At 39.7% G+C, this 27,994-nt stretch overlaps 1 protein-coding gene across 1 annotated transcript in view; it reads left to right on the top strand.

Moving 5' to 3' along the window:
• VWA8 (von Willebrand factor A domain containing 8) overlaps positions 1 to 27,994 on the top strand; it is a 380,985-nt gene that overhangs the window by 347,677 nt on the left and 5,314 nt on the right. Inside the window, exons 41-43 of the mRNA XM_015120969.3 lie at positions 12,537 to 12,662; positions 15,623 to 15,781; positions 26,562 to 26,660. Coding sequence (XP_014976455.3) covers positions 12,537 to 12,662; positions 15,623 to 15,781; positions 26,562 to 26,660 — 384 coding nt within the window. The remainder of the gene's footprint in view (positions 1 to 12,536; positions 12,663 to 15,622; positions 15,782 to 26,561; positions 26,661 to 27,994) is intronic.

Genomic DNA, 27,994 nt, shown 5'->3' with positions numbered 1-27,994 from the left:
TTTTGGTTCTTATTTGTAATTGTTCTTTTGGGGGAAGTTTCATTATTTTTGCCAAGTATTGGGGATTAGAACTTCTGTGATGCAGTTTTTAATCCACCATTTTAACCCAAAACTCTGGAAAAGCCTCATTTTTCAAAAGATCTAAACTGTATCCAGAGATTAATAAAAGTTCTGTCATTTCCAAGAGGAAAGATCTTTATAATAATTAACCAGATGTCTAATTTCAAAATCTAAGAAATGTAAAAATTAAACCATTTGCTTTTTTAAAAATCCATATGCAGTTATTTAGGATAAAACAGCATAAGATTTTATATAAACTATGTGAACAACATGATGTTGAATGATTGGATCGTCTTACATAGTCGCTCATTTGACGAGTGTTCATTGCCCTGGACATGGAGAGCACCAAGACAGTGCCAGGTTGGCTCTGAGCTTCAGGGTAAGGCAATAGTTGGCTAAGGGCCAAAATGGGTGATTCAGAGGAGGTGAGGGTAATGGGAGATGGTTCCTATCCTAAGACTGGAGAATGAGTATGGTTCAATGATTCACTCACTTCTTAAGTTCTCAATGCACACCAGGCATTAGAGATAGAAAACTAAGATACAGCTTCTGCCCTCAAAGAATGAACTCAAAGTCAACTAAATTTCCTAAGTTCTGTAGAGAATTTTGCACACAATGCTATGACACGAAATGAGGAAAGGCTTCATGGAGAATGTAATGTTTGAATTTACTCTTGAAAGATGCTGAGGAATTTCCCATGTGCTTAAGAAGTCAAGGCATGTCTGACACAGGAAGCAGTATGCACAAGTGCACAGAGGTATAGGATTGCACAGTGAGTTCAGAGAAGGACAGAGTATTTGGTATGGCTGAGAAAAGCACACCTTGGTGGGAGACAGTATCAAGAGAGGAGGCTGCCAGAGTCGTAGGCACCAGATCCTGAATAGCCCTGGATGCCACAAGAACATGCAGACAACATTGAGTCCTACCCTGCGGGCAGAAACAGAGGCCCTTAGAGGATTCACAGTGCTACAAAGGGATATAAGAATACATTTTTAATTGAAGGTATCAGATTCCTCATCTGGTATTAGTTGATGTCTTGATTGGTATTTGTTGGGGACCATGCTATAGTTGCTTTTACAAGCACTATCACATTTAATCCTCAAATCAGCCCTTTACATAAATGGTGTCATGTTTATACAATCAGCCAAAAGATGAAAAGTCAGGTCCACTGCTCTGACTTTTCACAGTCACACACGAACAAAGCCTGGATTAGAATTAGAGTTAACATCAAGGAATGACTCTTCCACTAATCACCACAACAGTGACACCAGTATCAGAAAACAGAGTCCACTTTTTCTTTCAGCTTTCAAAGAGGAATGAAAGAAAACTCTGAAGGTCTTAGGTAAAAGCAACAAGTAAGATTAAATGCATGGAAAGCAAAGTAGCACCCATTTTAAAAAAATCCTTAAGGGGGTTGGAGTCAATAACTTACTAAATATCCTCAACAAGAGTAATTATTTCAGGGGAGTTTTTATTCTCTTCCACTCTGGAGATCTAAAATGAGAATATAGGCTTCACTGATACCAAGAAAGAGTTTTAAGATATAGGAAAGAAGATAAAAGCAATTTAATCCTTGAATAAGTAGCTAAAATACATGTAGAACTTCCATCTTTAGAAATCTTTACAAACAATACCAGCATTATAATAATAGCAAGCATGTACTGAGAATTTACCGTGCACCAGCCATTCTACCAGGTGCTTTATATTGTCATCATCACCAAGATCACCTCCATCGTTATTGTCATCCTCTGCAGCCAGACAGCCTGGGTTCTATAAAATAGGAATGACAGATAATAGTGTGTTAGTGAAGAACTCTGAAGATATACATAAACAGTGCCTAGTATGCAGCACTCTCTACAGAAGGATTCACTTCATTGTTATCTTCATTGTACTTGCTAAGATTTATCAGCCTGAATTACAGGCCAGGTACCCAGTCAGGTACTTTACATTCATTGTGTTATTTAATCTCTACAGAAACCAGTATGTATAATTTTCTACATTTGATAGATGAGGAAACATACGTTGTGTCAATTCTCATAATCCTGTGAATACTGGTCCCATTTTTGGCATCTTTTGCCCCCATTTTAAAAATGAGAGACCTGAAGATTAGAAAGAGGGTGTAACCTGTCCTGGGCTGTATGGCTAGCGAGGCAGGCGTCTGGGCCCAAAGCTCAGTTCATTGTTTTTTGTTAGGGTCTCTGTTCTCTTCTTCCAATTCAACGATTCCATAAAAAGTGTATTCTTATATATACTCATAAAACATTTTGCATCATTATCCAAATGCCAACACAGCATTTTTCAAGTGTTTTCCTTATTGAATCTTTATTTTTATTCCATAGGGGAATTATTCTCCGGTGGGCCTTCTAGTCCTCAATTTAGGAAGATAGGGCTAGTTTAAAACATAGCTACTGGCCAAGCATGGACACGGCCTTGTGTAGAATATGGAACTTTAGATTGAAAACAAAGCAAGGAACCTTTGAATTGGTTCCATTTTGCCATCTTCTGCCAGTCCTGTGTGGCTCCGATTGACTAATATCTTCCAGCTGTTTTGAGGTTGCTATGTAATCCAAGTAACCATGGGTGTTTCCTTGGTGAACAGCACAAAGTTTGGCCAGGAACTAGCAAATCATCACTTGAGATGACTTTCCAAAGCACAGCCTCAGGCCCACTCATTGATTCCAGGTGGGATTTGAGGAGCAGGAAATGCCGTTGCCACCCATGTTAATGTCTGCTTTAACATGTGCCTGTGTTGCAGTACATGTCTTTCTTCTCGATTAAGATAGCTATCACCAGTGACTTTTCTTGGCTTCTTTGAGTTATTGTACCTTTTCCCTTTTGTGAATCGATCACACGAGTCTTCTCATCAGTCCATAAATACTTCAATTATACTTGGTTCAGAATCTCAATCTCCTATTGCAGCATGCATGCTCTAACAAAAAACCACTTGATTTTAATCGTATCTTCTCTCCAATGTTTTTCGGATCTATAATCATAATTTCATTCTCAGGCTAAACTAAATTAAACTTTCTCTGATTGCTTTGGCTAGCATGATATCTCCATGAACCAACAATTATGTTCCTATTTTCCCCTGTGGTGTTTCAAACTAAGCTTTTGTTCAGATAAACAGTGCTCTGAACACTGATTGTGTGGCACGCACTGTGCTTGGCACTGAGGGCACAGAGATTGATAAGATAGTATCCCTGTACTAAGAAAATTCTGGGCTTGAGGGGCAGAGAAGACAGACACCTAAAGAGATCATTCCATTTAATATGGTAAGTACCTAGATAGAGGGAGGCTTAGAATGTGGTGGAGCTCAGAAGAAATGGATTCAAGGATAGATTTGGAGGTAGGGGTACATGAACTGAGCCTTGAGGGACACACAAGTATTAACCAGACAGAGAAGGGTGGAAACAACGCCCCAGCAGAGGGCACAGCACAGACAGATGCATGACACTGTGTGGTCTCAGGCATGAGCTGAGAGCTGGTTCTGTCTTCTCTAGGAAGTTTTATAGCCATGGAGGAGAAAGTTTCAGAGACAAGAGAGGTGGAAGTCAGGAGATTAAATCATAAAACAGTATCAGTTATTTGGGTGAGAAGTGATAGGAACCTGAACCAGGGTAATTGAAATGAAAATGGAAAGAATGAGACAAATTCAAGAAGCAGTTTGGAGGTAGGAGAAAAAGACAAGTGACACTGAACGTGGGGGAAGGGAAATGGGAGGTTTTTAAGCCCTGGAGGACAGAAATAGGGGGCACAGGAAGAAGACAGACTCGTGAAGAAAGCAAATGTTTGCTTTGGATGTTATAATATGTTGTCTCACTATTGGGACACCTGTCTAAAAATATCAAACATGATGTTTAAAGTTTTCAAAACCTGAATTTGGAGTTCAGGGGCAAGGTGAGGACTAGATAGGGTTTCATGTTTATATGGATATTTATATATGTATTTTTGTGGTCATCTGAATAGAGGGACAGCCCGAGCCAAGGGAAGATATGTCAACTAAGGCAAGAGTGTAGAGCAAAGAGAGGGGAACGGTGAGAACAGCCATGTCAAGGAATGTCTGCATGTCACAGGAGAGCAGCAAAGTGCCAGTTACTCTTTCTTAGCACATCATGAATGGCTCATCACTCAAGACATGGTGTCAGTGGCCATGAGAGGACAACTTCATCCAGGTGCAGCCTAGAAATATAGTCCTGACTTCTGGGCTGCATGGCTATGGGCATCTCTAACCCAGTCTTTGCTAGGTGACCATTAAAATTATTTAAATAATCAAAAGCTTTACACATTGAAAACCCAACATGTCAGGAGAAATTAATGAAGAGGGCTAGTGACATGCAAACAACTTTGAAGAATTTTTGCTAAATATAGTTTGATGGGACCCCTCTCAAAGACAACTTGAAAACCTTCCTGAGAAATAGCATTATTCATGAGTAACTGCATGAGAGCTAAGAGAATGTCACTAACATCCCTTGACTGGAAAGGCAGGGAAAAGAAGAAAGAGCCCTAGAGCTGGTGAGAAGCAGATCACTTGACCTCCATTTTGTCACTGCCATGCAGCAGCGTTTGAAAGCAGCAGCGCTAGGGAGACATGGTTGGGGGGAGGTCTAGGTTTCACGCAGTGGCTACAGGCAGGAAGCTGAAAGGGGAATAGCCCTGGGAAAAAGGCCAGACCAGCCCCAACTTATACTTGGCTTGAAGACTAAATCACAAAGGAGCCAAATGCCCAAAGTTGGCCCCATTGCAATGGCTTTTCCAAACAAAATAAGAAATGATGTGGTGATGAAGTTCTCATGCTGGGACTGTCCGCAGTTTCAATTCCTTCCCTGCTGAATTCTTGAGCTGGCATTGTAGATTTAGTTCAACCAGTTTAAAATCTCTCAAGGAGAATTCTAGTAGAAACTAAGTGGAAAGTGAATGCAGCCAAGGAGCATCTGTCCAATCTGTTCCTGAACAGTTTTGTATCTCATCATTTGAGAATAAGGACACGGAAAACATAGAATAACATGGGATGTATGAAAAGCTTGCGTATTGAGGTGGAATAGCAAGCATTTAAGATATAGAAGATGCTGCTGGGATAGAATATTCTTCAGAAAACATAAAATTTTTAGAAAACCTCTGCTTTGTGTTCTCACAATTCAAAGAAATTTGAAGTATGTGAAATAAGATATAAATTGAAAAGTATCTGGCTAAGAAGCAAGCAGAAATAATAAGGGAATTGAGTGCAATAAGGAAAGATAAGAAAACTAAAAGTGCACTGCCAAAACTCAAATCTACATGAAAAGTAGAAAGAACAGACTCCATCCAGTCCTAAATCTAAGTACTACTATGAACAAAAAACTTGAAAAGTTATCCAGAGGAAATAAAGAGGTAAAAACCATAAGAAAGCTACTTGGTAAAAACAAAGGAGAAAGCTGACATATAGAGCCCTGAGTCATCCCAACAAACAGAACAGTACATGAAACATGGTAAGTGCTTAGTAAACATATGCTGAATGAACAAATGATATCCCCATAGAAGAGGCCACTGAAAAATATTCATAAACAGTAACCAAAGTAGTAACAAAACTGCACTGACCTGAAGAAAGGCCTAAGTCTGTGAATCAAAAGGACTTTGCAAAGTACCATGCAGAATTAACCAAAGAGAGAAGCCCCTCAACACAGCTTCATGGAATTTTAACATTTCAAAAATAAAGAAAGTATCCTAAAAGCAGAGAAGCAGACAAAAAACAAGCTATTGTTAGAGAAAGAAAAATTAATCTTACATTAGTTGTCCCTAAAACCTTGAATGCCATGGGATAGAGGAACAAAGTCTGCAGGATTTTGAAGAGACAGTTCCTGTGACCCAAGAATGCTATGCACAGCCGAAGTACAAAGTGACAGATAGTTGCAGATATTCAGAGGCTTAAAATGTCTCTTAAGTAACCTTTTAAAAAATAACTTTGAAATAAATATATATATTTGTATAAATAGTCAATTAAGAGAGGAATAAAAATTCCTTAAGAATGGGAGCCTTGTGATATAAAAGGACCAGTAATGAGCGTTAGAAGCAGTTCAGCACAAAATCAGGTCTAAATAATTGTGGTAAATCTATTTTTTAAAAACTCAAATACCAAGAATCATTCTTTTTAAAGGTATACCATATTAAAAATTGTGAATTTAATAATAAACGAGGCCTAAATTCTCACATTATTTTTAAAATTAAACAAAAATCAAGAAGATTTTTGGTTAATTCTGTCGGTTTTGGTCAGTTAAATTGGCACAGAGGAGGAATAGAAGAGAGTAAAAGTATAACAATTTATGTTGCATATGGGAGAGGCAAATACCCTCATTCCTGAAAATCATTAGAGAAATATAAAGTTCCATCATGCTTTTTAAAGACTTAAAATTAACCATGCTGGTTCTTTCTAATATAGTTCTTACAAATGACAACATATTTTATAAAAATTCCTCTGATTGCTGTGTGAAGAGGGAACTGCGCAGGAAAAATCACTTTGGAAAACTTTTTCAAGCTGAAGGAAGGAGACCAGTTAGGAGGCTGCTGCAGTGGTCTAGAGGAGAGAAAATGAGGACAGGACTAAGGCTAGGCATGGAGATGGTAAGAGATAGTCAGATACTGCCAGGAGTTGAGAGGATTTGCCCACGGATTGGTTGTGGGTAAAAGGGAGTCAAAGATGACTCCTCAGTGTGGGGCCTGAACAACTGGAAGAGTGGGGTTGCCTCTTGCCCTTCACTGAGATAGGGGAGGACTTAGAGAGAACAGGTTTTCTAGGGTGGAATCCAGGGTTGAGTTTTAAACTTGTTAAGTATAAGGTTCTGTTATGTTTGCACACCGAGATGTGCACTTCCCAGCTCCTTTGAATTATAAAATATTTAATTCTTGAAGGAAAGACCTGAAATAATTTTAGTTCATGAAAAGTGACTATAGACAGTATAGCGTCACTCAACATAATGATTTAGTTCCACATCAGCATCCAAGAATATAAACTCTTCTAATGAGAATCACCATAGATGATTCACCATTTTCCCTTGCAATGAGATATTACTTCAAGAAACGGGAATCCCTTGGAATAAGGTACATATCTTCTCTTTTCTTTCACTATTTAGAGCACCTAGGAACCTACGCAGATATTTAGTAAAATATTTTTAATAGCTATGCCAGTATGTTGAGAACCACAAAACAAAATTTTGTGTTGTTTCCACTGATTAATAGTTTATTATCTTATAAATTCAATATAAAAGTTTTCCTTAATCCAGTAATTATTTGTTTGAGTCATACACATTTGTAGCATAAAAATATATGTTGGTTGAGCATGAAGAGATGTTAAAATAATGAGAGCTAATGTTTAATAAGAGAATCGCTGTTCACAGATATCCTCTAACATCATTTACAGTTATTCATTCACCCAACAAATATTTCTTGATGATCTTTTGTAGGCTTTATTCTGTAGAATGTATACACTCTCTATAAGAATTGCTACTTAAGTCTTTCTGTTCTCTTCATTAAACAAATTTGGAAAGACTAATATAAAATTGGCTTGATTATGGAGTTTGTAGGTTAAAAAAAAAAAGTCTTGATTAATCATAACCCAAATAAGTAAAGACATAAGATTAATCAGAATGATTTCAGTGCTGAAATCATTAGCCAAAGTGTCACAAACCACAAGATGATTGGTTTTTGTCAAGTTTATTTATTCTGTCTTTAGTGCTACAGGTGTGTGTGTGTGTGTGTGTGTGTGTGTGTGTGTGTGTACGTACTTTCTGGTTAACCAAGTATTTCCCGGAAAATAAATTAACCAGAATACATCATTCTCTGAGTATTTCAGTGAGTTTAAGTATTCTTTATGTGGAAGTAATAAAATTCTATTTCTTTTTCAGAGTATCTATAACATAGACTTTACTAATGCACCCTCACTTTATATATAATGAACTCTCATTAGTGTGAATTTATGTATAATACAAAACAGATGGACGTATTTACAGGGATACTTTACTTCATGCAATAGGAATACGTAACAACATGTTTGGCCTTTTATTATAAACAAAAGTATATATTTAAATGCAGTAGGAACTTACTATTTCAAGAAATATTTCACTAAGTCTCATAAAATACAGAAGCCTTTGTATACACAGTCCAAAACAGTAAATATTTTTATTCAGCCTTCAGTAGCTTTCTAAAGAGCTCCCCCTCCAGCCCACTGCCCCCAAGAGCATTCATTCTGACAGGCCTCTTCCTGTTTTAAGTTTCCAAGTATTGTGGACTGGCTAGAGGATAGAAAATCAAATTTCTACCCATATTTATCTGCAAGTTACATACTTGAAAACTAATGAACAGTGCTACTATTATAAAAATGCCTTTGTGCCTAATAGTTTTGACTCAAAAGGCTGATACATATGTTTACTTCTCAAAGACCAAAACTACTAGTTCATGTTCCTAAAAATATCAATGACAAGCAGTACCAAAAGTAATTCATTTATCTGCAAATAAAAATAAAAATGAAGGAGTATACTATACACCCAAAGAATGGCTAAAAAAAATTTTTTAAGCTGTCAATATAAAGTGTTGGTGAGGACAGAAGCAAATGGAAACCCTTATACTCTGCTCACAAGAATGTAAATTGGGAAAAACACTTTGGAAAACTGTTTATCAGTATACACTAAAGCTGAACATATCCATACTCTGTGACCCAGCCTTTCCACACAGTGAAATATGCACATACCTGCTCCAAAAGACATGTTCAGTTATGGTGGCATTATTCATAATAGCCCCAAACTGAAATCAACAGAATTGTAGAATGGGTAAATTGTGACAAAGTCATACAATGGAATACCATTGCAGCACAAAAGAGAATCGAGTCCTGCTACACACAGCATGGGTAACTCACAGAGATAATGTCGAGCCACACAAACCAGAAACAAAAGAGTATATATTGTATGATTTCATATTTATAAAGTCCAGAAGCAGGCAAACTTAATTCATAGTAATAGAGGTCAGTATAGGGGTTACCTTTGGCAGGGAGAAGGTAGCATCCAGAACCGGGCACTGCAAGGCTTAGGCGGTGTGGATGATTAAGATTGTGTGTTTACTTTGTAAAGGTACATTCTTAAGATTTGTACACTTTATTACAAGTACTTAAACTTGAAAAGTTAACCCCCAGAAAGGAAGGAAAAGGTAGCAGATTTATTGGAAAAGGTGTATTCCTCTCCCTCACTCTCACTGCAAATTTTACCAAGTCCTTTTCTTTTATTGGCATATGTAATGGAAACAGTCTTCAAGCTATAATCATTATGGGAAAAGAAACAATATCAGCACAAGAAAATTAAGACCTAAAAGCCCTGGATTCTTGCATGATGGTGACTGTAAACTGAGAGTTACATGTTTTGCTTAATTGCATTACGTATCACAAAAAATTTAACAGCTTTCCTTGAATTTTTTGACAGGGCCTAATAGTCCTTCGTGGTACTTGAATCAGTCTTCCCAGTTCTTCTAGTTTTAAGCATTCTGTGATCTATTTCATGAAATTTAGCAGTTTCTCCCTCTTTAATTGCATGGCCTGGGACATGCAGTCCTCTAGGAATTTGTCTTCCCAACAAATTTAAACCCAAATTCCTCCCCCGGGGGAATCTTGCTTTTGTAAATCTTATTGGAAGTGTAGTCGTTTCTGGAGCAAATAATCTTGCTTCACTTATAGTGTGTTTGCATCCAGTGCTCCATTTCTTTGTTCATTATTCTAATGTTCTATATAGAGTAATGTTTTTTAATTGTTTAAAATAATAATTAGGAATTTTAACTGAAGATAAAAACAAACCTGAGCTATCAATGGAAATAATTCCGTGAGCTGATGCCTGCTATGCTCCGCCAACATCACTTGTGTGTCCTCCAGCTACAGCAACCAGGTCACAATTAGTCCCTCTACCAGTCATCTTGACAAGTTTTTTTTGCCATCAACTCTAAGGTATATTCTGGTTTTAGAAACACCAAAATAAAGAGGACAGTAGAGTTATTAGTTAGAATTTTAGCATTTTTTATTTTCTCTAAGGTAAGATGGTGGGGTTTAAATTTATTTTTGCTACAGTTGTGACCTGCATTAGAAATCACAAAAATAGCTCACACGCATAGTGCCTGCACTTTGGGAGGCTGAGGTGGGAGGATCACCTGAAGCCAGGAGTTTGAGACCAACCTGGGCAATATAGCAAGATCCCCAACTCCACAAAAATTTAAAAACAAAAAAGTAACCAGCTGTGGTTGTACATGCCTGTAGTCTCAGCTACTTAGGAGGTAAGATCACTAGAGCCCAGGAGTTCAAGGGTGCAGTGAGCTATGATCATGCCACTGTACTACAGCCTGGGCGTCAGAGACAGACCTTGTCTCAAAAAAACAAAAATTACAAAAATGACAATCTGTAGCCATTGCAGTGGCTCTTTACATGGTAAAAGCATCACTGGTTAATAAAACCATGTAGCAGCTAATGGGATTGGGTAGGGAGTCCTTGGGGTCATTGCCTTGTCAATGTATTTATGAAAACTTGGAAAATCAATGCTTCATGATGACAGTGGCCCAGCCAATAAGTAACATGTTATACAATGTCATTCCAGTTCTAATCCTGCATTTCTTTTAAACCTGGCTCAAGAATCCAAGTTCCATGCCACTTTAATGGCTGCTAACCACTGCCACCATGTTCTGTTTTACTTTCTTCAGTGCTGGTTTTCCCACTCTAGACTAGTCTGTGAGAGTCTGTCCTCATCTATGAAAGCCATTAGAACCCAGTGCTCTGCAGCTTGGTACCTCCAAGAGTTGTCGAATGTAAAGACTGAAGGTACACAGATGGTCATCCGCAATAGCATTTCCCAGGATGAATTATCTGGGAAGCCTGAGGATTATCCACACCAGAGAACAGAAATGTTAGGAAAGAAGAGATAAGAGCTAAGTTCCAATCACTGGTGAAGTGAGGGGTCTGAAAAGGACTGTGCTGTGTGGTTCAGCTTGTCTGTCTGATTCATGGATAGACCAGTAGGAAGGGGGATTCTAGAAGACTGTGCACATTCCTTCCTGTTGCCGCCCATAACTGGGTATCCGATCAAGTTTTACATGATAGCAGTGCTCCAGAGTGACCCATTTTCCTGAGAGATCATGGGATTCTTGCCAAGAACATAATCTGGAAAGAACATTCTCCCAAGGGTGGCATGCCTGGTAGTTCTTAGAATTAACCACCCACCAGAATTAATAATCTGTATGCTGGTGATGTTTGCATTAATATATGGGTATTCCAAAATGGTAATTTTGCCCCTGTGTCCAGCAAGGGTTTCAGGAACAAGAAAACAATACATACTATAATACCCAGAGTTATATTGTGTGGCGCTTCTTTGTGTAATGTCACTTTCTTAGTGGCTTTATATTTCCAATGACAGTGCTATCACATAGCCACCTCCCACGAAACACTGATGGAAGCATGCTTAACTTAAAGTGGACTTCGTTGTCCACTTTAGCGTTTCATCCACTAGCAATAAATAATGGTACCAGCTACCATAGCTCACGAGGCCCTTTCTTAGCTGATTCCAAGTAAGATTTTATTAATCTTTACAATAGTTTACTAAAGTAGAGACTAGTGTTATCTTCATTTTAGAGATGAAGAAACAGATGCAGACAGGTCAAGTAATTTGCCTCAGATCAGATATTGAACAGAGGTGAAAGAACAGTTAGAACCAGGCGGACGCTGGAACACATAATCTTAACTACTACTTTAGTTTGCATGCATAAAAACATCTTAGCTATTCTTCCCACTCATTAATGTAAATATAGTCGTTGGCTGTAATAAGCATATGCCTTGATTGGAATACTATAATTCTTTATCAGTTTACTACCGTAAAATTAGATCATCTGGCATAATTGTAAGTTATTGTAGCAAAGTATTATGTGGAAAAACGTGTAGAAAAGTAATGCAGAAGATTTCTGAAGATAGATAACCAGAAAGACTTGTGGGGTACAAATGTTCACATACTATTGTTTTCAGCTATTTCCATTTGCACACTAAGTCACAGAGAACTTGAGTAACAAACTCTTTTCCACAAGGTAGAATTCTAAAGGTCATGTTTTCTCTGGGCTTGCAGACAGTGTTAACAAGGTCAAGCTGATTATTTTAACTAATAAACTTTTGAGAAGCCCTGTGACAGGAAATCCATAAGAAATGCATCCCTATTATTTTATTTCCAGATATTGAACATCTCTCCAGGGACTCATTTGCATACCACCTTTCGTTCATTTTATTGTTCCATATGTTGAAATAATTAAAACAGACAAAGGGCATTTCTTTGTCAGGAGAGCAGAAACCAGTTCATTTATACGACTGTGTTCATGCAGAACCGTCACTTACTGAAAAGATCCCAGGTGTGTTTCCTGTTATTCATGCACAAAGTGTGTCAGAGACCCTGCAGAACTAATTAAAATAAGGCTTTGTGTGTGTGTGTGTGTGTCTTTTGTAGGCTAAAGGTAAAGAAAGACAGTGGCTAAGACATCAAGCTACTGGGGAGCTAGATGACGCCAAGATCATCGATGGGCTGACTGGAGAAAAAGCCATCTACAAACGTCGGGGTGAGCTGGAGCCGCAAGTAAGTCATGGTGAACTGCTAGCCTCAGCTCTGCATAGTCTAGCCCTCTTTACAGAAACTTGCTTTCTTGGGTCATGTCAAAATATCACAAACCCTGAATATGGCAACCAAGGAAAGCATTATGTGAAAAAAAAAAAGAAGAACAAGAAGAAAAACTCCGTAGATATTATACCGTTTATCATTCAACTCAAGGACCCAGCAAGAAACATAAGGCATGCTCAAATTAGGTAATTTAAGAAACAGTCAATACGAAGACTATTTACAAAAATAAGGGTGGGGTTTAGGAAAATCAAAAACAGTGCAGTAACCCAGGGATAGCAATAGCGGGGATCTAACTCACCCTGAGGTCTGAAAGGGCAGAATGAGAGAGCAGTTCCTGGAACCTGGAGAAGGTGGTTGATGGAGTGGTGGCCTTCAGCAGAAGGGGAGCCAGTCCACGGGCGACAGCAGAGAGGGGGCCAAGGGAACAAATACGCTACCCTCAGCCCCTGACCTCCACCAGTGCCTCCCCAGAGCAGAACCCACTGGAAGTCAGCAGCCAGGAAGCCGGCTGATGTGGTTGTAGGGGCCAAGGGAAAATTTCCCCTTCACCCTCTGAAGGTTCTCTGAAAATCACCTCACAAAAGGCACATTAATAGGAGAAGAGGCATACAAATGTATTAATGTGCACTGGGGTGAAACCAAGGGTGAGTCCCTCTCCACACAGTGAGGTACAGATGCTTATGTACCCTTCTTAAGGGAAAAGGAGATGGAGAAGTGTAGAGAAGTGTAGATGATTTTACGGGGATAGTAAATGGTTTTAGGGCAATTCAGTGAGCTTGGAGAACACACAGTGGCCTGGGACGGAGTCTTTTGGGCCCACAGAGCAATGGTGTGTGACAGAAGTCGGTCCAGGTGTGTTGACAGACTTCAGCCTTTCTTCCTGTGATATGAGTTCAGTTGATGAAAAGTCAGGGAAGGGCCCAGAGTAATCGTTTTCTTCTTGGGAACTCTGAACTTTAGACAGTTGAAGAAACTTCAGAGAACAACTTATCCGGTGCTTTGTGGGGAGAGAGAGGAAGGTCAGAGAGACCTTGGTGCTGCCTCTTCAGTTCAGCATGTCCAAGCACCATATTTAGAGGGTACCGATTTCTGAGCCCCAACACGGATTGTCCATATAGATCAACTCCCAGGACACAGAGCAGGTGCCCTGGAGGGGAAACTGAAGACACCTGGTGTGTCTGTTCAGCCTAGAGAAACCTTCAAGTGAAAACAGTCAAACAACCTTGGTGATTTTCTACTGTTCTCTTACTTTAAATATCAGTGTCCATCATATAACTGAAAAAAAATATAGAAAATAAGAAAGTCTCCCTTAAGTAACTATAATTGTAGTGTGTAAAGTTTTAGACAGCCATAAATTTAAAATATTTGCAATGTAATAGCAAAACAAAATGGTGACAGGATGAAATACTGAGTCTCTCGGTGAGCTCTGTGATCGCCTGTATTCCTGAGTAACCAGAATTGCTGAGTAGCCACTGAGAGCTGGGGGTGCAGTGACTGGTAGGGGGAAGGGAGAGTCACGCCTTTTAAATATTTATTTAGAGAGGATCTGGTGGTGATTTGGGGAGTTCTTATTTCTGTGTCATTGGTATGAGTCAACAGCTGCTTTCTTTACTGAATCATTGTGGTCAACAATTGTGTTTGGATACATCTGAAATTGTGAGTAGTCATGGAAGCATATGTGTAAGTGTCCTTAATTTGGGCAGACTCAACAAGTTTTTAAGAAATATGTTGAATTTGCCTCAAACCATTACACTCTCAATACCCACCGTGTTTTCTTGAAATTACTAACTCTGCTCATTATTTTTTATACATGTCAGCAAATATTTAATAACAGAATAATCTGGAAATTTTCTTCTTCCTTTTTTTTTTTTTTTTTTTCTAGAGACAGGGTCTTGCTCTGTTGCCCAGGCGTTAGTGCAGTAGCACAATCATAGCTCACTACGGCCTCAAACTGTTGGGCTCAAGTGATCCTCTCAGCTTACCCAGCTGAGTAGCTGGGAATACAGGCACATAGCACCACCCTAGCTGATTTGTGTGTTTTTTGTAGAGATGAGTTCTTGCTGTGTTGCCCAGGCTGCTTTTGAACCTCTGGCCTTTCTCCCACCTTGGCCTCCCAGAGCACTGGAATTACAGGCATGAGCCCCTGCACGCAGCCTTCTTCTTTTTTCTTGTCAGCAAAACTAACAAACTTTTTTTTAAATCTGCAAATTGGCAGTTGTGGGTCTAAAATCAAACTTAATCTTGTAATCTTAATGGACAGTTGTTTCTAGATAGCAATTTGATGCCACTTTTATGCTTTCAAACTGCCAAGAAAAGAAAAGCACTAATTCAGTAATGTGGAAGGAAGAGAAGATGTGTGGCTTACTAAACAAAAAAGTCGTTTTTAAAATCTTTTCATTAATTTCTTTGCCAGACCCCCATCACATAACTCTGTTTTAGGAATCTGACATTATTTGTGGCCTATGTGGAGAGTAATTTTCAGGTCACTACCCGACATGTACAAGTAAAATTGATATGGGCTTCCCTCCAAAATAACACAAACTCTTGCTAGAGTTACTGACTCTGAGGCATGAAGTGAAAATGACATGTCATTCCAGATTATTAAGTCACCATATTATTTTTAAGGTATCAACCTAAATAAGTCAACTTTACTAGAGTGAGCTTTGAAAGGACTATATTCCAAAGGAAAATATTTTCCATGTGGCCCCAACCATTAGCACAAGTCTGAAATTCTGTTTACTGCAATACAACCCATAGATGCCTTGCTACCTGCTAGGACAGCCTTGTGCAGGGCTGAGCCTATGGCTGGTCTGCCCATCTTGGGGCTGGCACGCCGGGGCTTCTATGAGATCCCCAAGACAGCCACCAGGGGAAGTTTGCCAGTTCACAAATGGCTTTTCTATTATTCCTTCCCTCAGCTTGGCAGCCCACAACAGAAACCCAAGCGTCTGCGCCTGGTGGTGGATGTGTCTGGTAGCATGTACCGTTTCAACAGAATGGATGGCCGGCTCGAGCGCACGATGGAGGCTGTGTGTATGGTCATGGAAGCCTTCGAGAACTACGAGGAGAAGTTCAAGGTAATGACATGAACTAAGAATAATGAGAGGCGTCATTGACCACGATGATGGATAGGTAGATTCAAACTCCATCCAGAGTGAATGAAAATCTTCATCCTCTCACCAGCTCTTTCATCAGTGCAGAGAAAGTGAAGCTTTTGTTTTATCTGAAGGAGTAATTGTAAAATAATGCCATAATTTAAAAGACTGATTACTACAGAAGAAATGCTGCAGCCATGATGTTAGAAAAAAATGAGCTGCTTAGAAGCAAAAGTCTGTTCCCAGACTCCTCAGAGTCTCCTGTCTATCCTTATCCCAATTCCCCATACCCACCCACTCTTGTCCCGTCACTAGCCAAGCAGCCTTCCAAAGTTCGAGTCCACCCTGAAAGCTTCACTATCACGTTCCATTTCCATGTGGGCAAGGGTTATACAGTCACTGGTGTCTCCCCAGCTAACAATAACGATGATTATCCCAGGAGAAAAGCAGCCTTCCATTTCAACTATTTCCATTTTGGTATTCTTAGTTTGTGCTACACCCTCCATTTCAGAAGTCTGAGGGTGGAGAAGGGATCTGCAGTGCTGCCATGTTACTGCTTGATATGAGCCTATTAATCCTCTCTTAGTCAGCCGCAGAGAGCACCTGCACTTCTGGCCCTTACCAGAGCAAACAACCTTGAATTCAGTCACCTGCCATGGAATTATTATCAAAAGTTCAATCAGGAGAAATGCTGTATGTGCAGACGTGCATGAAGGACACATAGTCCATAGACAGACTGGATTTCATTAGAGATCAAACATGTCCTTCAGAAATGGGGGATCTTAGATTGCTATTAGGCTTGACATCACACATGCACCTCAGGATTGCTTCCCTGAGTTGTGTCTCTGTGTTATGAGGTACGCAACAAGAAACAGATTGATGAAACCCATCACTTCATTTCTTTTAGGCCTATTATTAAGGATACTGCCCCCCCTTAATTTCCCAGGGCCCCTTGTGTGAAGCTCTACATGAGGAATTCCTTTTAGAATTAAGTGGAAGAAGGGCAGCTTCAGCTAATGAATGCTGTGGGTTGCCGGACTCTGTCCAAGTACAGGACACGAATACGAATAAGACATGGACCTTCACCGTGGGGAGCAGCTTTGTTTCCCTTGAAGAACTGAAATGTGTCTCCCCTTGTGATTAGTGAAAGCCATGGAGCCGCTTAAGATTCCCTCTTGGTTTTAGTTGCCAGGAAGCTCAGAGCCAAAATCAAAGACCAGCTATGACAACTTTGTCATGTCTCAAGGCTTGCAGACTGGTGTTCAACTTTTTCCTTTTCTTTACCCTTGCTCCCTTCAGATATAAGTTTTCCTTGATTTTTTTTATGCTTTATGTGTTTATAGAAAATGTTTATTTTAAAATATTTTAGGTCCTTTCTAGTATGAGATAGATTATAGCTCTTAAATCACTTGGACCACTGATGACTAAAGAATAGTTAGACATCTATTGTATCAGCATAAATACCCATATCATACCTAATGTTTTAAAACCTTTGAGAGTTGCCAATGTTTAGATCAGTCCATTTTCCTGTTTTATGGATCTTGAATTTCAGTGTTCCTCAGCTCTCTTTGAGCTATAGGGAGGTTTTGTTTTGTTTTGTTTTGTTTTGTTTTGTTTTGTTTCTAGATAGTATCTCACTCTGTCATCCAGGCTGGAGTGCAATGGCGTGATCTCGGCTCACTGCAACCCCTGCCTCCCGGGTTCAAGCGATTCTTCTGCTTCAGCCTCCTGAGTAGCTGGGATTACAGGTGCCCACTACTGTGCCCACCACCATGCCCGGCTAATTTTTGTATTTTTAGTAGAGACAGAGCTTCACCATGTTGGTCAGGCTGATCTCAAACTCCTGACCTCATGATCTGCCCATCTCAGCCTCCCAAAGTGCTGGGATTACAGGTGGGAGTCACCGCGCCTGGCCCTACAGGGAGATTTTAAACCAATGTAGACCATAGCAAATATACTACCATTAAAATTGGCAGACTTGGAGTTAGCTTGAATAAAATCTCCTGTTAGAAATAGGATGTCTACATTTTTGAGAGCAGAACTGCTCTGACATGTGAAACTACCTCTCCCAAGTTTTTAGAAAGAAAATTCATTAGGAATTAACCAACAAATTGGTTGACACAGCTCCCTCCCCAGGACTGGGTCAAGGATGAGACAGGGAAGAAGGTGGCAAGGCTGCTGGTGTTCAGGGAGCTGTTCTGACGCCTCCAGGGAGGTGGTATGACTGTCACACAGCAGGCTGAGTATTTCATTGCATCTCACACAGCCGAGTGTATAGAAAGATCTCCATTTATTCAGTTCTCACTTATAAAAGTGTATAATATGGAAGAACTATTAATGAAACGAGACTTGTCACACACACAAAAGGAACAATATCAAGGAAATGAGCATTTCACAAGATGTTGTTTCATTTTTTTTATTGACAGTTACAAACCAAACTGTTGCCGTATGACCAGCTAGATGTCAGTTAAATTTGGTGAAATTACAAGCATGACCTGAGCACTTCCTAAGAGTAGAGCACTCTGCCGGGTAGCCCAGTGAGGGAGAGGATGAAAACTACTCACTCTGACAGAAGGTTCAGTGAGCAATGTGCGAGCAGAGCGTGCTTCTTCACACATGCCTCTGTGGGTATCATCCCTAAAACAGTGTTTTGCTAATACGCTCTTCAGTTGCCACAATAGTGTAAAGAATTTCTTCAGTCTTTATCAGCACAACCACAGATATATTGAGAAGACAACCATAGTAACATCTGACTGAAAAATCCAAGTGAAATTGCAGCAAGACACCAAGATAAAATCAATTTTTCAGGCCTTGAAGTCATTGTTTATGCCATTAAATTCTTAACAAGGAGCACATTAATGGTTTTAGTCCCATCGCATTCACTACAGTTACATTAGAGCCTTATTTAAGACCATAGAAAGTCTTAAGAAACCAATGTATTAAAATCTTTCCAACCAAAGGAAGAGACCTTAAAACATCACAAAACAGGCTCTTTGAGCCTCTGTCAGAAAAATTGATACCTGGGTGAGTGTCTGGAGGGACAAGGTGGACCCAGCAAGGCATATGAGTCCTGTTCCTGCAAACTCCTGGTCGTGTCCACAGACTTTAGAACTGGATCACCTCGGAAGCCATGTACTCCACCGTCCTCATTCCACAGACAGGTGGATTTTCCCTGCAGTCAGAAGGCTAGCAGGAGATGGTAGCATAGAGCCCAGGACTCTTATTTGTTCTCCCTTTTTTGGTTTGGTTTCATTTTTAAACTTTCTCCTTTATTTCCCAACTTTTTAATTTGAAAAATTTTAAACCTACGAAAAGGTTGAAAGAAAAGTAAAACCCCCGTGCCCTCAGTTAGGTTCAATAATTGTTATCGTGTTGCCTCACTTGCTATGTTTCTCTCCAAATATTTACAGTCCTCTCTCTACTCCCTCCCCCAAATCATTTGAAAGTAAATTATAAGCCGCATAATACTTTACCTCTAAATACTTCATTATGTCTCCTAAGAGTAAGGACTTTCTCTAATACAACTTCAATACCATTATCATGCCTAAGAAAATTATCAGTAATCCCATACTGTCTTATAATATCCAACTCAAATTCAGTTTTATCATTTGTCCCAAAAGTATCTTTTATAATTGTCCCCTCTCCCTGCTGTCCACCTAGGAGCCAAAGTTCACACCTTACTTTGCCTCTTTTAGTCTGGAACAGCCCCCTCCCTTACCACAGCATTTTTTTGCTTTTCATGACAGTCACTCTCATGACCCTCTCACGAGGGTCCAGGCCAGTTGTCTTATCGCTTTTTTTTTTTTTTTGAGACCAGGCCAATGTGCAGGGCAGGAAGGAGGTAGGATGGAGCTCCTTACACTCTATAAGTTATTTCTATTTATAATTACAGTCGTCCCTTGGTATCTATGAGGGATTGGATCCAGGATCCCTCTCAGATGCTAAAATCTGTGGATACTGAAATCTTCCAGTTGGCCTTCCTCTCCATGGGCTCCACATCTGCATATACAAAGGGCTGACTATAAATGTTTGGGGGTATATAGGTGATTGGTGCACACAGCAGAAAGTTTAAGAGGTATAAAAGGAGGAAGAGTGAAGAGTGAGCCACTGCCTGCGCCCTCTCAGCTCCCAGCTCCTCTCTCCAGTACAACCACTATTAGTGGAATTATCAGTCTCTTCTCAGAGATATTTGATGCACATACATTCAGTGCCTGTGTACTATGCATTCTGTTCTGTATTCTTATGTTATATGATTATATTCAACTGAATACTTCCATTTTCTCATTTGTGAAAGGCATAAAGGGAATAGGAATAACTAACCAAAAAATTTAATGTACTCAGAAAATAGAAAATTCTGCATGAACAGAAGACAGTTTGAGGAGCTCCTAGAGAAAAATGTATATTCCATAGCCCAGAATGGCATCACACATGGGGTCATTAGGAATTCAGCAGTGTGATCTGAGACTCCCCAGCCCCAGTTCCAGACAGTTCTTAATGTTGCCTTCCTGCAGTTTTCCCTCCGTTGTAAAGGTGTCTAGTCTGTATTTGCTTTGAAACCTTCAGAAGCCGCTGGCCTGGTCTGTGATCCGGGCTCTCCCCATCTCTCTTGGCGTCTGCTTTGTGTTTTGCTTGGCTTGAGTGCAGCTCCTGAGCCGTGGGTCATTACAGTCTAGGTCCCGGAGGCTCATCTGGAGTCAGCCTCCATTTTTTATTCCACATTAGCATGACCTGTGCCAAACCACAGGGACCCTAGAGCAAGAACTACTGAGAAGGAAAGGTAATTCAGTGGCAAGACACATCTCTAAGCCATTTGGAGTGTTTAACATTTCTCATAATTGCTCTACCAACCGAATTCAGCTGTTCCCGGGAATAGCCTTCACAGAGGTCACTGAAAACTAGCACTTCATTTGCTTGTAATCAGCATAAGCTCCTCTACTCTTGTAGTCAGCCTCATTCTTGGTGTTCACGCGGTGCTTCAAATTAAAGTGAGAAGTAGAATCGTACTGTTTGTGTGAACTGTTGTCTTTTCATCAAGAAGCATTTTTTTCCCTTAACCTTCATTCCGATTTGTTCCTCATGCTTTCTCCAAGCCCCTGGGAATGTTTTCACTGTAATCTTGAAATAGACCTCCTTTTCAAAGGCTCTTAATGGCTTAATTTTTTTTTTTTCAAAGTACTCAATAATACCAAAGTTAGGTAACTATTTCTCCACTAAGCACTCAAATAGTGGGTCCAGAAAAGAGATTTATTTCATTATTCAGAAGTTGCACTTTGGAAAAAAAAAAGAAACTCAAACTTATTGTTTCTGTGAAGGCATATAAACCATATTCTAGGGCAGTGGTTTTCTAACAGTGTAACAAGAACCTTTGAAGGATTGGGGGTGGACGGGGGCAGTGAGTAGGCAGCACTTTTTGCCCCATCCCCCTCCATCCCCAGTTCAACTACAGCAATTTCACATGTATAGGTAGTGCATGATGTTTCCTCAGCTGGGCTTTGGTGCAGTATTTCATTTGAAGGAAGGGTTCCACTGCTAGCAAACTTTTAAAGGAAAGGAAGAATTAGAAAGCCATTGTGTTAGGGATTATTACTGGATTATTTCTCACAGGCTCTGAGGGCTTTCTTTCTGGAAAAGGTGCCACTGACCCTCAGATTTAGATAACTCACTCCTCCCTTGATGGAAGAAAACAAGGCATTAGTTCCTAAAACTAAGAAAAGCAAGCTTTTTCATCACAATTCTTAAACATCCATTAAGTTTATATAGAATTTGGGAGGGTAGGAATGGCCTTGGAAATTATTTTCAGCAACCTTTTTTTTTTTACAGAAGAGAAAACAAAGATTCAAAGAGGTTCAGTGCTTTGCCCTAGGTCACACAGTTCCAGTGCAAAGCCAGCACTTCCGACTTCCACTTCGGCGCTCTTAGTTGGTGTTTCATCCCTGTTTCTTATAGCCATTTTATTTCTGTTCAGTTTGGTTTTTTAAACTGTAATTCAGGAGCAAGTGTATCATTTATGTAAGGTACTCTGTCTTCTCCTACCCTTGGCACCCATCCAAGGGAGGTATAATAGACAAACTTTTCTCAAAGATACCTTGGTCAGAAAGGTTGAGTTCACTCCCAGGAGGAAATGGAAACATATGACTTACAAATCAGCAGCTGCCAGGGAAATTTCTTCTATCAAGAACTTAATTCAGCATCTGTAATTAACCTCTTTCCAGTAGTGTTTCACAGGTTTAGAAATGGAGACCAGTCATCCTATCAGTTTAGGCTCTGAATAAATTCTTATTGCTACATGGAGATTGGACCAAAGGAGGTTGTACATACTTTTCTGAGTCCATTCAAAAAAGAATTCAGAATTGATTCAATTGTGCATGTAGAAATTGGCCAACTCAACCATTCAAAAACTTAAGTGGAGATGGGAGGGGAGAGTAGCTGGGGAAGTAGTTATTTCTCTATAGTGAAAACACTGGGCCGGGCACAGTGGCTCATGCCTATAATCCCAGCATTTTGGGAAGCCAAGGCGGGTTTATTGCTTGAGCCCAGGAGTTCAAAACCAGCGTGTGCAATGTAGCAAGACCCTGTCTCTACCAAAAAAAAAAAAAAAAACAACAAACAAAAATTAGCCAGGTGTGGCAGCGTATGCCTGTGGTCCCAGCTACTTGGGAGGCTGAAATTAGAGGATTGATTGAGCACGGGAGGTTGAGGCTGCAGTGAGCTGTGATCGCACTAGTGCATTCCAGCCTGGACAATGAGCAAGACCCTGTCTCCAAAGAAAACCAAAAAATGAACACAAACAACCAAAATGGATTTAGTGTCAGAAAACTTGGGGTTTAACCAACACTAGATCTATAACCTTAAGAAAGTCTGTTAGTCTCTCTAAGAATCAATTTCTGCATTTGTGACATAAGGATAACACTTACCCCAAAGCTTGTAGAGAAAATAAAAATGAGATGAGATATATGCAAGCCCTTTGTAAACTGTAACAATAAAGTCAGTAAGTGTATTGTCCTATCCTTTCAATGGCCCTGGGAGGTGGTAAGACAGATATTACCCCGTGTGGTCAGAGAGGTTAAGTGATTTACAAGCATACAGTGTTAGAGACTTTCTAAGCCATCATTGTTTACAAGGTAGAAACAAGGTTTAGAGAGGTTAAGTGATTTTCTCTAAGTCAAAAAGCTTGTTAACATCAGAGCCAAGTCTAGAATCCTTGACCTTTCAAGACATTATTCTTTTCACGTTGACTTACATGATATGAAGAAAGGTTAGCCAGCTAATGCTATAGGTTATTAGCTAACTAACACTAGGGTTCTGCTGGCATTTCTCTTGACTTTAGTGGCACCATCTGAGAATGGTGTATTTATATTTCTAGAAGAACATGAGAATTTTATGCCTAGTAGTTTTAATAAATAGCCTTAGATGATTGTCTCGTTCCTACTTACAATGTGGCTGCATAATAAAGCATAGCCTCTCCTAAAGCCAGCAAATGGTTGTCTGTCCTATAGAAATTTACACATAAATCTTATTCATAAAATTGCTAGTAGCACTTTGTCCTAAGCATTCTAAACATTATAAATCATCATTCTTATTTGATGATAAACCACATCTTTGACCAAAATTTCAGCATTTGTTTTTATTTGTTATACTTTTCTCTACATGAACAACACTTCCAAAAGAAAATATAGCAAAGGGGCATTTAAACAGATTTCTAAAGCAAAAAAGTATTTAAATTTGTCCTCTGCAGTTGAGGCTTTTCTTTACTACTGTGGCTTAATATTTATGTTAAATGCTAAACATGAGACTGCACAAGGTTTTCAGGGATGCTCTGAAAAGTGGAGAAATCATGATCATAACAATTTTGAGCTCAGAAAAAAGTCTGATGTAAATGTTAGGCGGTTTGGTAATGACAGTGAGGATCTTGTTTATTGACTCCTGTGGTTCCTCCATGGAAGCAGGCTCAAGGCCCCATCAAGTTGGATTTCACGATCATCGCCGAAACCAGATCGGGTGAATGGCGGATTTAGGAGTTACAGAATGGAAATGAATGAGAGTATGCATCTTTTCCATTAACCCACACAATTTTCAGGATTAGGAAATCACTGTTTGTAAACCATGTTGGAATCCTTGGATAGCACATAATAGATAATTTTGATAGAGACGTATTGCTGGTAATGGAAGCTTAATATAATCTGCAGTAACGCCAGGGAATGGTCCACATTTGGATGTACTTTAGATTCTTCCCAAGCATTTTATTGACTTTGGGCACAGAATAATCCTCAAGCCCATCTGGAAGATGAGAAACCAGGGCCTGCAAACTATTTTATAAGCTCCGTCCTGTCGCTTAGGTGTCTCCTCATGCCTTTGCGGTACTCACCAGGCACAAAGGCTGGTCTTCCTGCAAGTAGCACTTTCCTTACCACAAATAAAGAAGAGACGAGAAAGAAAAAGGAAGGGAAAAAAAGAAGAAAGAAAGGGAAGAAGGAAGAAAAAGAAGCATACAACCCACCTTTCTTTGTCTCATTTGCCTAGAAAAGTATAGTACTTTTTTTTCTCCTGGGCATATATTTAAATGGTAGCTAGATATACCAGTCACTCAATCAAATGATTGATGGATGGTTGCTAAAATATTTCTGAAGGTTTTAATCAGCTTGCATCTTGTTTTAATAAAGCCCAGCTAAAAACTGTATTTGTTGACTGCTCTTTGACCAGTTACATTGACCCTGTGACAGACCATATGATCAAAGATTTCTATAGTCTCATTCACTGTCATCTAATTAGAAAGAACTCTAGCCATCAGTTAAAAGGGAGGGAAGAGTCAAACACATTCATAGCCCTCCTACCTCAGCCCAGTATAAGAAACCTAGTTCCCATGTCAGGAAACCGATCTTATTCCCTCATGTGTAAGATCCTGTTTAACAGATTACTTCACCAGCCCATAATGAAAGCAACCTGCCTGGCACCTTCTCAGAACTTTCCACTCTTGACTACAAACAGTTCCTGCCATGACCATTGTCAAATCAGTCAGGGCCTCCCTGGAGTGTGCTTGCTCTGAAGGATTATGCAAGCTCTCTCCACATCTGTGCCAATCCTACCACTGAACCCATGGATGACCTTAGTCAAGCCTATGCTGAAGCCAGAAATTTCCTATCCGGAGCAATTTCTAACAGCTGAGCTGCTTTTAGTTTCAGTTTTTATTTGGTACCTTTTCACTCTATTGATAGCAAACTATACTAAGAATGATTTTTTTTTTCTTATATGGAATGTGTTACATCATTAGAAATCATTTATTGTCAACCTTTTTAATGCATTGATAAATTTCCTTCACTATTCTTTTATATTTAAACCAGGCACAGAATAATCTCCCACCATTTCACCCCCACCCATGGCCCCACTCTGGGCCTCTTCTGACCATGGCCCTCACATGAGGCGAGGTGTCTATGGGGCCAAAGGGCCTTTAAAGCCTGTTTCTAGATCATGCTTCTGGTACCTGGGATCCGCAACTATCCTCATCAAATGACCCCAAGCCGACTTTCAGGTCCTGCGTGGGCCTCTTTCCTAAGTCCATCTTCCTAGGACAGACTGGCCAATTGTGTGAGCACCCCAAGGTCTGAGAGGTGGGCAAGGGGTAACTGTTGGTTATGATGGAGTGATGGAGTGTGGATGTGAGCACTGGGTGTCCACACACATGCATTTGAGGTACCTTATGAGGTGGGACAGAGCCAGCCATGAAAAGAGAAGGGCATGGGCTATGGGCCAGGGGCCAGTACAGCCCATGTGACCGTATTCTAGCACAGAACTTCCAGGAACCCAAGTATTTGAAATTTGGCCCTAGCTTTCCAGGTTATTATAACTTATATTTTATCAAAGTAGGAGGACAGAACGTATTTTATTTAACAGTTGGTAGCTTGATGTTTAGCTTTTACATATTTAGACATCATACATGGGCCTCCATTTATTCCATCCTGGGGATAACTGTTAGGTCTTCACCCCTAGCCACATCTCCCTCCCGGGCACAAGTTCAGTGTATCTATAATGGGACTCATCTTCCCCAGGAAACCCTTCTTCTCACTTCCTATTTTTGCATAATAACAATTTCAACCAAATTTTTTGTTTCTTTCCATTTAAAACACAGCAGTTTCAGTGATGTTATGGATTGTTTTTTGTCAGCTAGCATGGCCTAACCACCACTTATCCCATGATTGCTGAGGGGGGGGAATGCATTCCAGCTTCAAACAGCTTATTTGTAGAAGAATGTAGCCCACATGCAAGGGGAAAGCTTCTTATTGCCCCAACTTAATTGCAAACTCTCTTACAGCATTTGTGCAATAAACATGCTAGGCACCTCTTAGATTCTAGAAATTCGAAGAGAAATAAGCTGTGGCCTCACCTTCAAATAACTCACCATTTTAAAAGGAACATACATGAAAAGAAATAACTGCATTGCTCTACAACACCTAGAGTATGTGCAACTCAAAGTTGGACGGAACTACCTAACCCCAATTATAGTTTATCTCAGACCCCAGACTTTTCTTCCAGACTCTGTGAAAGGCTTGCACCTCACTCCCCGCTCTAGCCTTTCTCAGTAGACAGGAGTTTCTCATGTACATAGTGAGACTAGGGAATTAAACACACATCTGTCTCACTGCATTTCTTTATGGCCATATGTTGAGCAACTTTGGACAATAACAGTTCAAAGAGTTGAACATTAAAGATCTAATGACTGTTCTTTTGTGGAGAAAAGTTTACAACTTTCTGGTTCTCTTGCATGTAGTATGACATCGTTGGACACTCTGGAGATGGCTACAACATTGGCCTGGTTCCAATTCACAAAATCCCCAAGGACAATAAGCAAAGACTAGAAATTCTGAAGGTAAATGTATTTTATTGCCTCTGTATTATGAAAGCTTCTATCAAATTAGGTAAAGGCTAAAAAGATTCATTGAAGAAGCAGTAGATACACAGCAAAGAAAAAAACTGTTTCACAAACATTCAAGCGTTGAACTGAGAAAACACCCATCATGCCTAAAATCCTTTCTCCACCATATAAAATTTAAAATTTGTTTCCTACATATTTTTAGGGCACTTGGTATTAGATTGGGATTCTACAACCTGGGCTCCGTTGTATGTCCTATACGGCTCTTCTCAGCCCCTACATGTGCAGTAGAAGGAAAAGAATGACCCCTTTTTAAATTTGTTTATTTATTTCAATAGTTTTTGGGGTACAGGTGGTTTTTGGTTATATGGATGAGTTCTTTAGTGGTGAATTTTGAGATAGTGTACCTGTCACCCGAGCAGTGTACTCTGTACCCCGTATGTAGTCTTTTATCCCTCACCCCGCTGAGAACCTCCCCAACCTTAGTCCCCAGAGTCCATTATATCACTCTTATGTCTTTGCATCCTCATAGCTTAGCTCCCACGTATAAGTGAGAACATACAGTATTTGGTTTTCCATTCCTGAGTTACTTCACTTAGAATAATAGCCTCCAGCTCCATCCAAATTGCTGCAAATGCCATTATTTTATTCAGTTTTATGGCTGAGTAGTATTCCATGGTGTATATATACCACATTTTCTTTATCCCTCATTGGTTGACAGACACTTAGGTTGGTTCCATATCATTGCAATTGCTAATTGTGCTGCTATAAATATGTGTGTGCCTGTGTCTTTTTCATATTAATATAATGACTTCTTTTCCTTTGGGTAGATACCTATTAATGGGATTGCTGGATTGAATGGTAGACCTGCTTTGGTCCTTTTAAGGCCTCTCCATACTGTTTTCCACAGTGGTTGTACTAATTTACATTCCCACCAGCAGTGTAAATGTTCCCTTTTCACCAATCCACACCAACATTTAATTTTTGACCTTTTAATTTTGGCCATTCTTGCGGGTGTAAGATACCACCGTATCTCATTATGGTTTTAATTTGCATTTCCCTGATTATTAGTGATATTGAACATTTTTTCATGTTTGTTGTCTGTTTGTATACCTTCTTTTGAGAAATGACTATTCACATCCTCTGCCGATTTTTTGATGGGATTATTTGTTTTTTTCTTGCTGATTAGTTTGAGTTCCTCATAGATTCTGGATACTAGTATTTTGTCAGATACATAGTTTGTGAAGATTTTCTCCCACTCTGTGGGTTGTCTGTTTACTCTGCTGATTATTTCTTTTGCTGTGCAAAGGTTTTTAGTTTAATTAGGTCCC

Source organism: Macaca mulatta, chromosome 17 (assembly GCF_049350105.2).
Source record: "Macaca mulatta isolate MMU2019108-1 chromosome 17, T2T-MMU8v2.0, whole genome shotgun sequence".
Taxonomy (NCBI): domain Eukaryota; kingdom Metazoa; phylum Chordata; class Mammalia; order Primates; family Cercopithecidae; genus Macaca; species Macaca mulatta.
The sequence above is the reverse complement of the archived record's forward strand: the minus strand, read 5'-3'. Positions and strand labels throughout refer to the sequence as shown.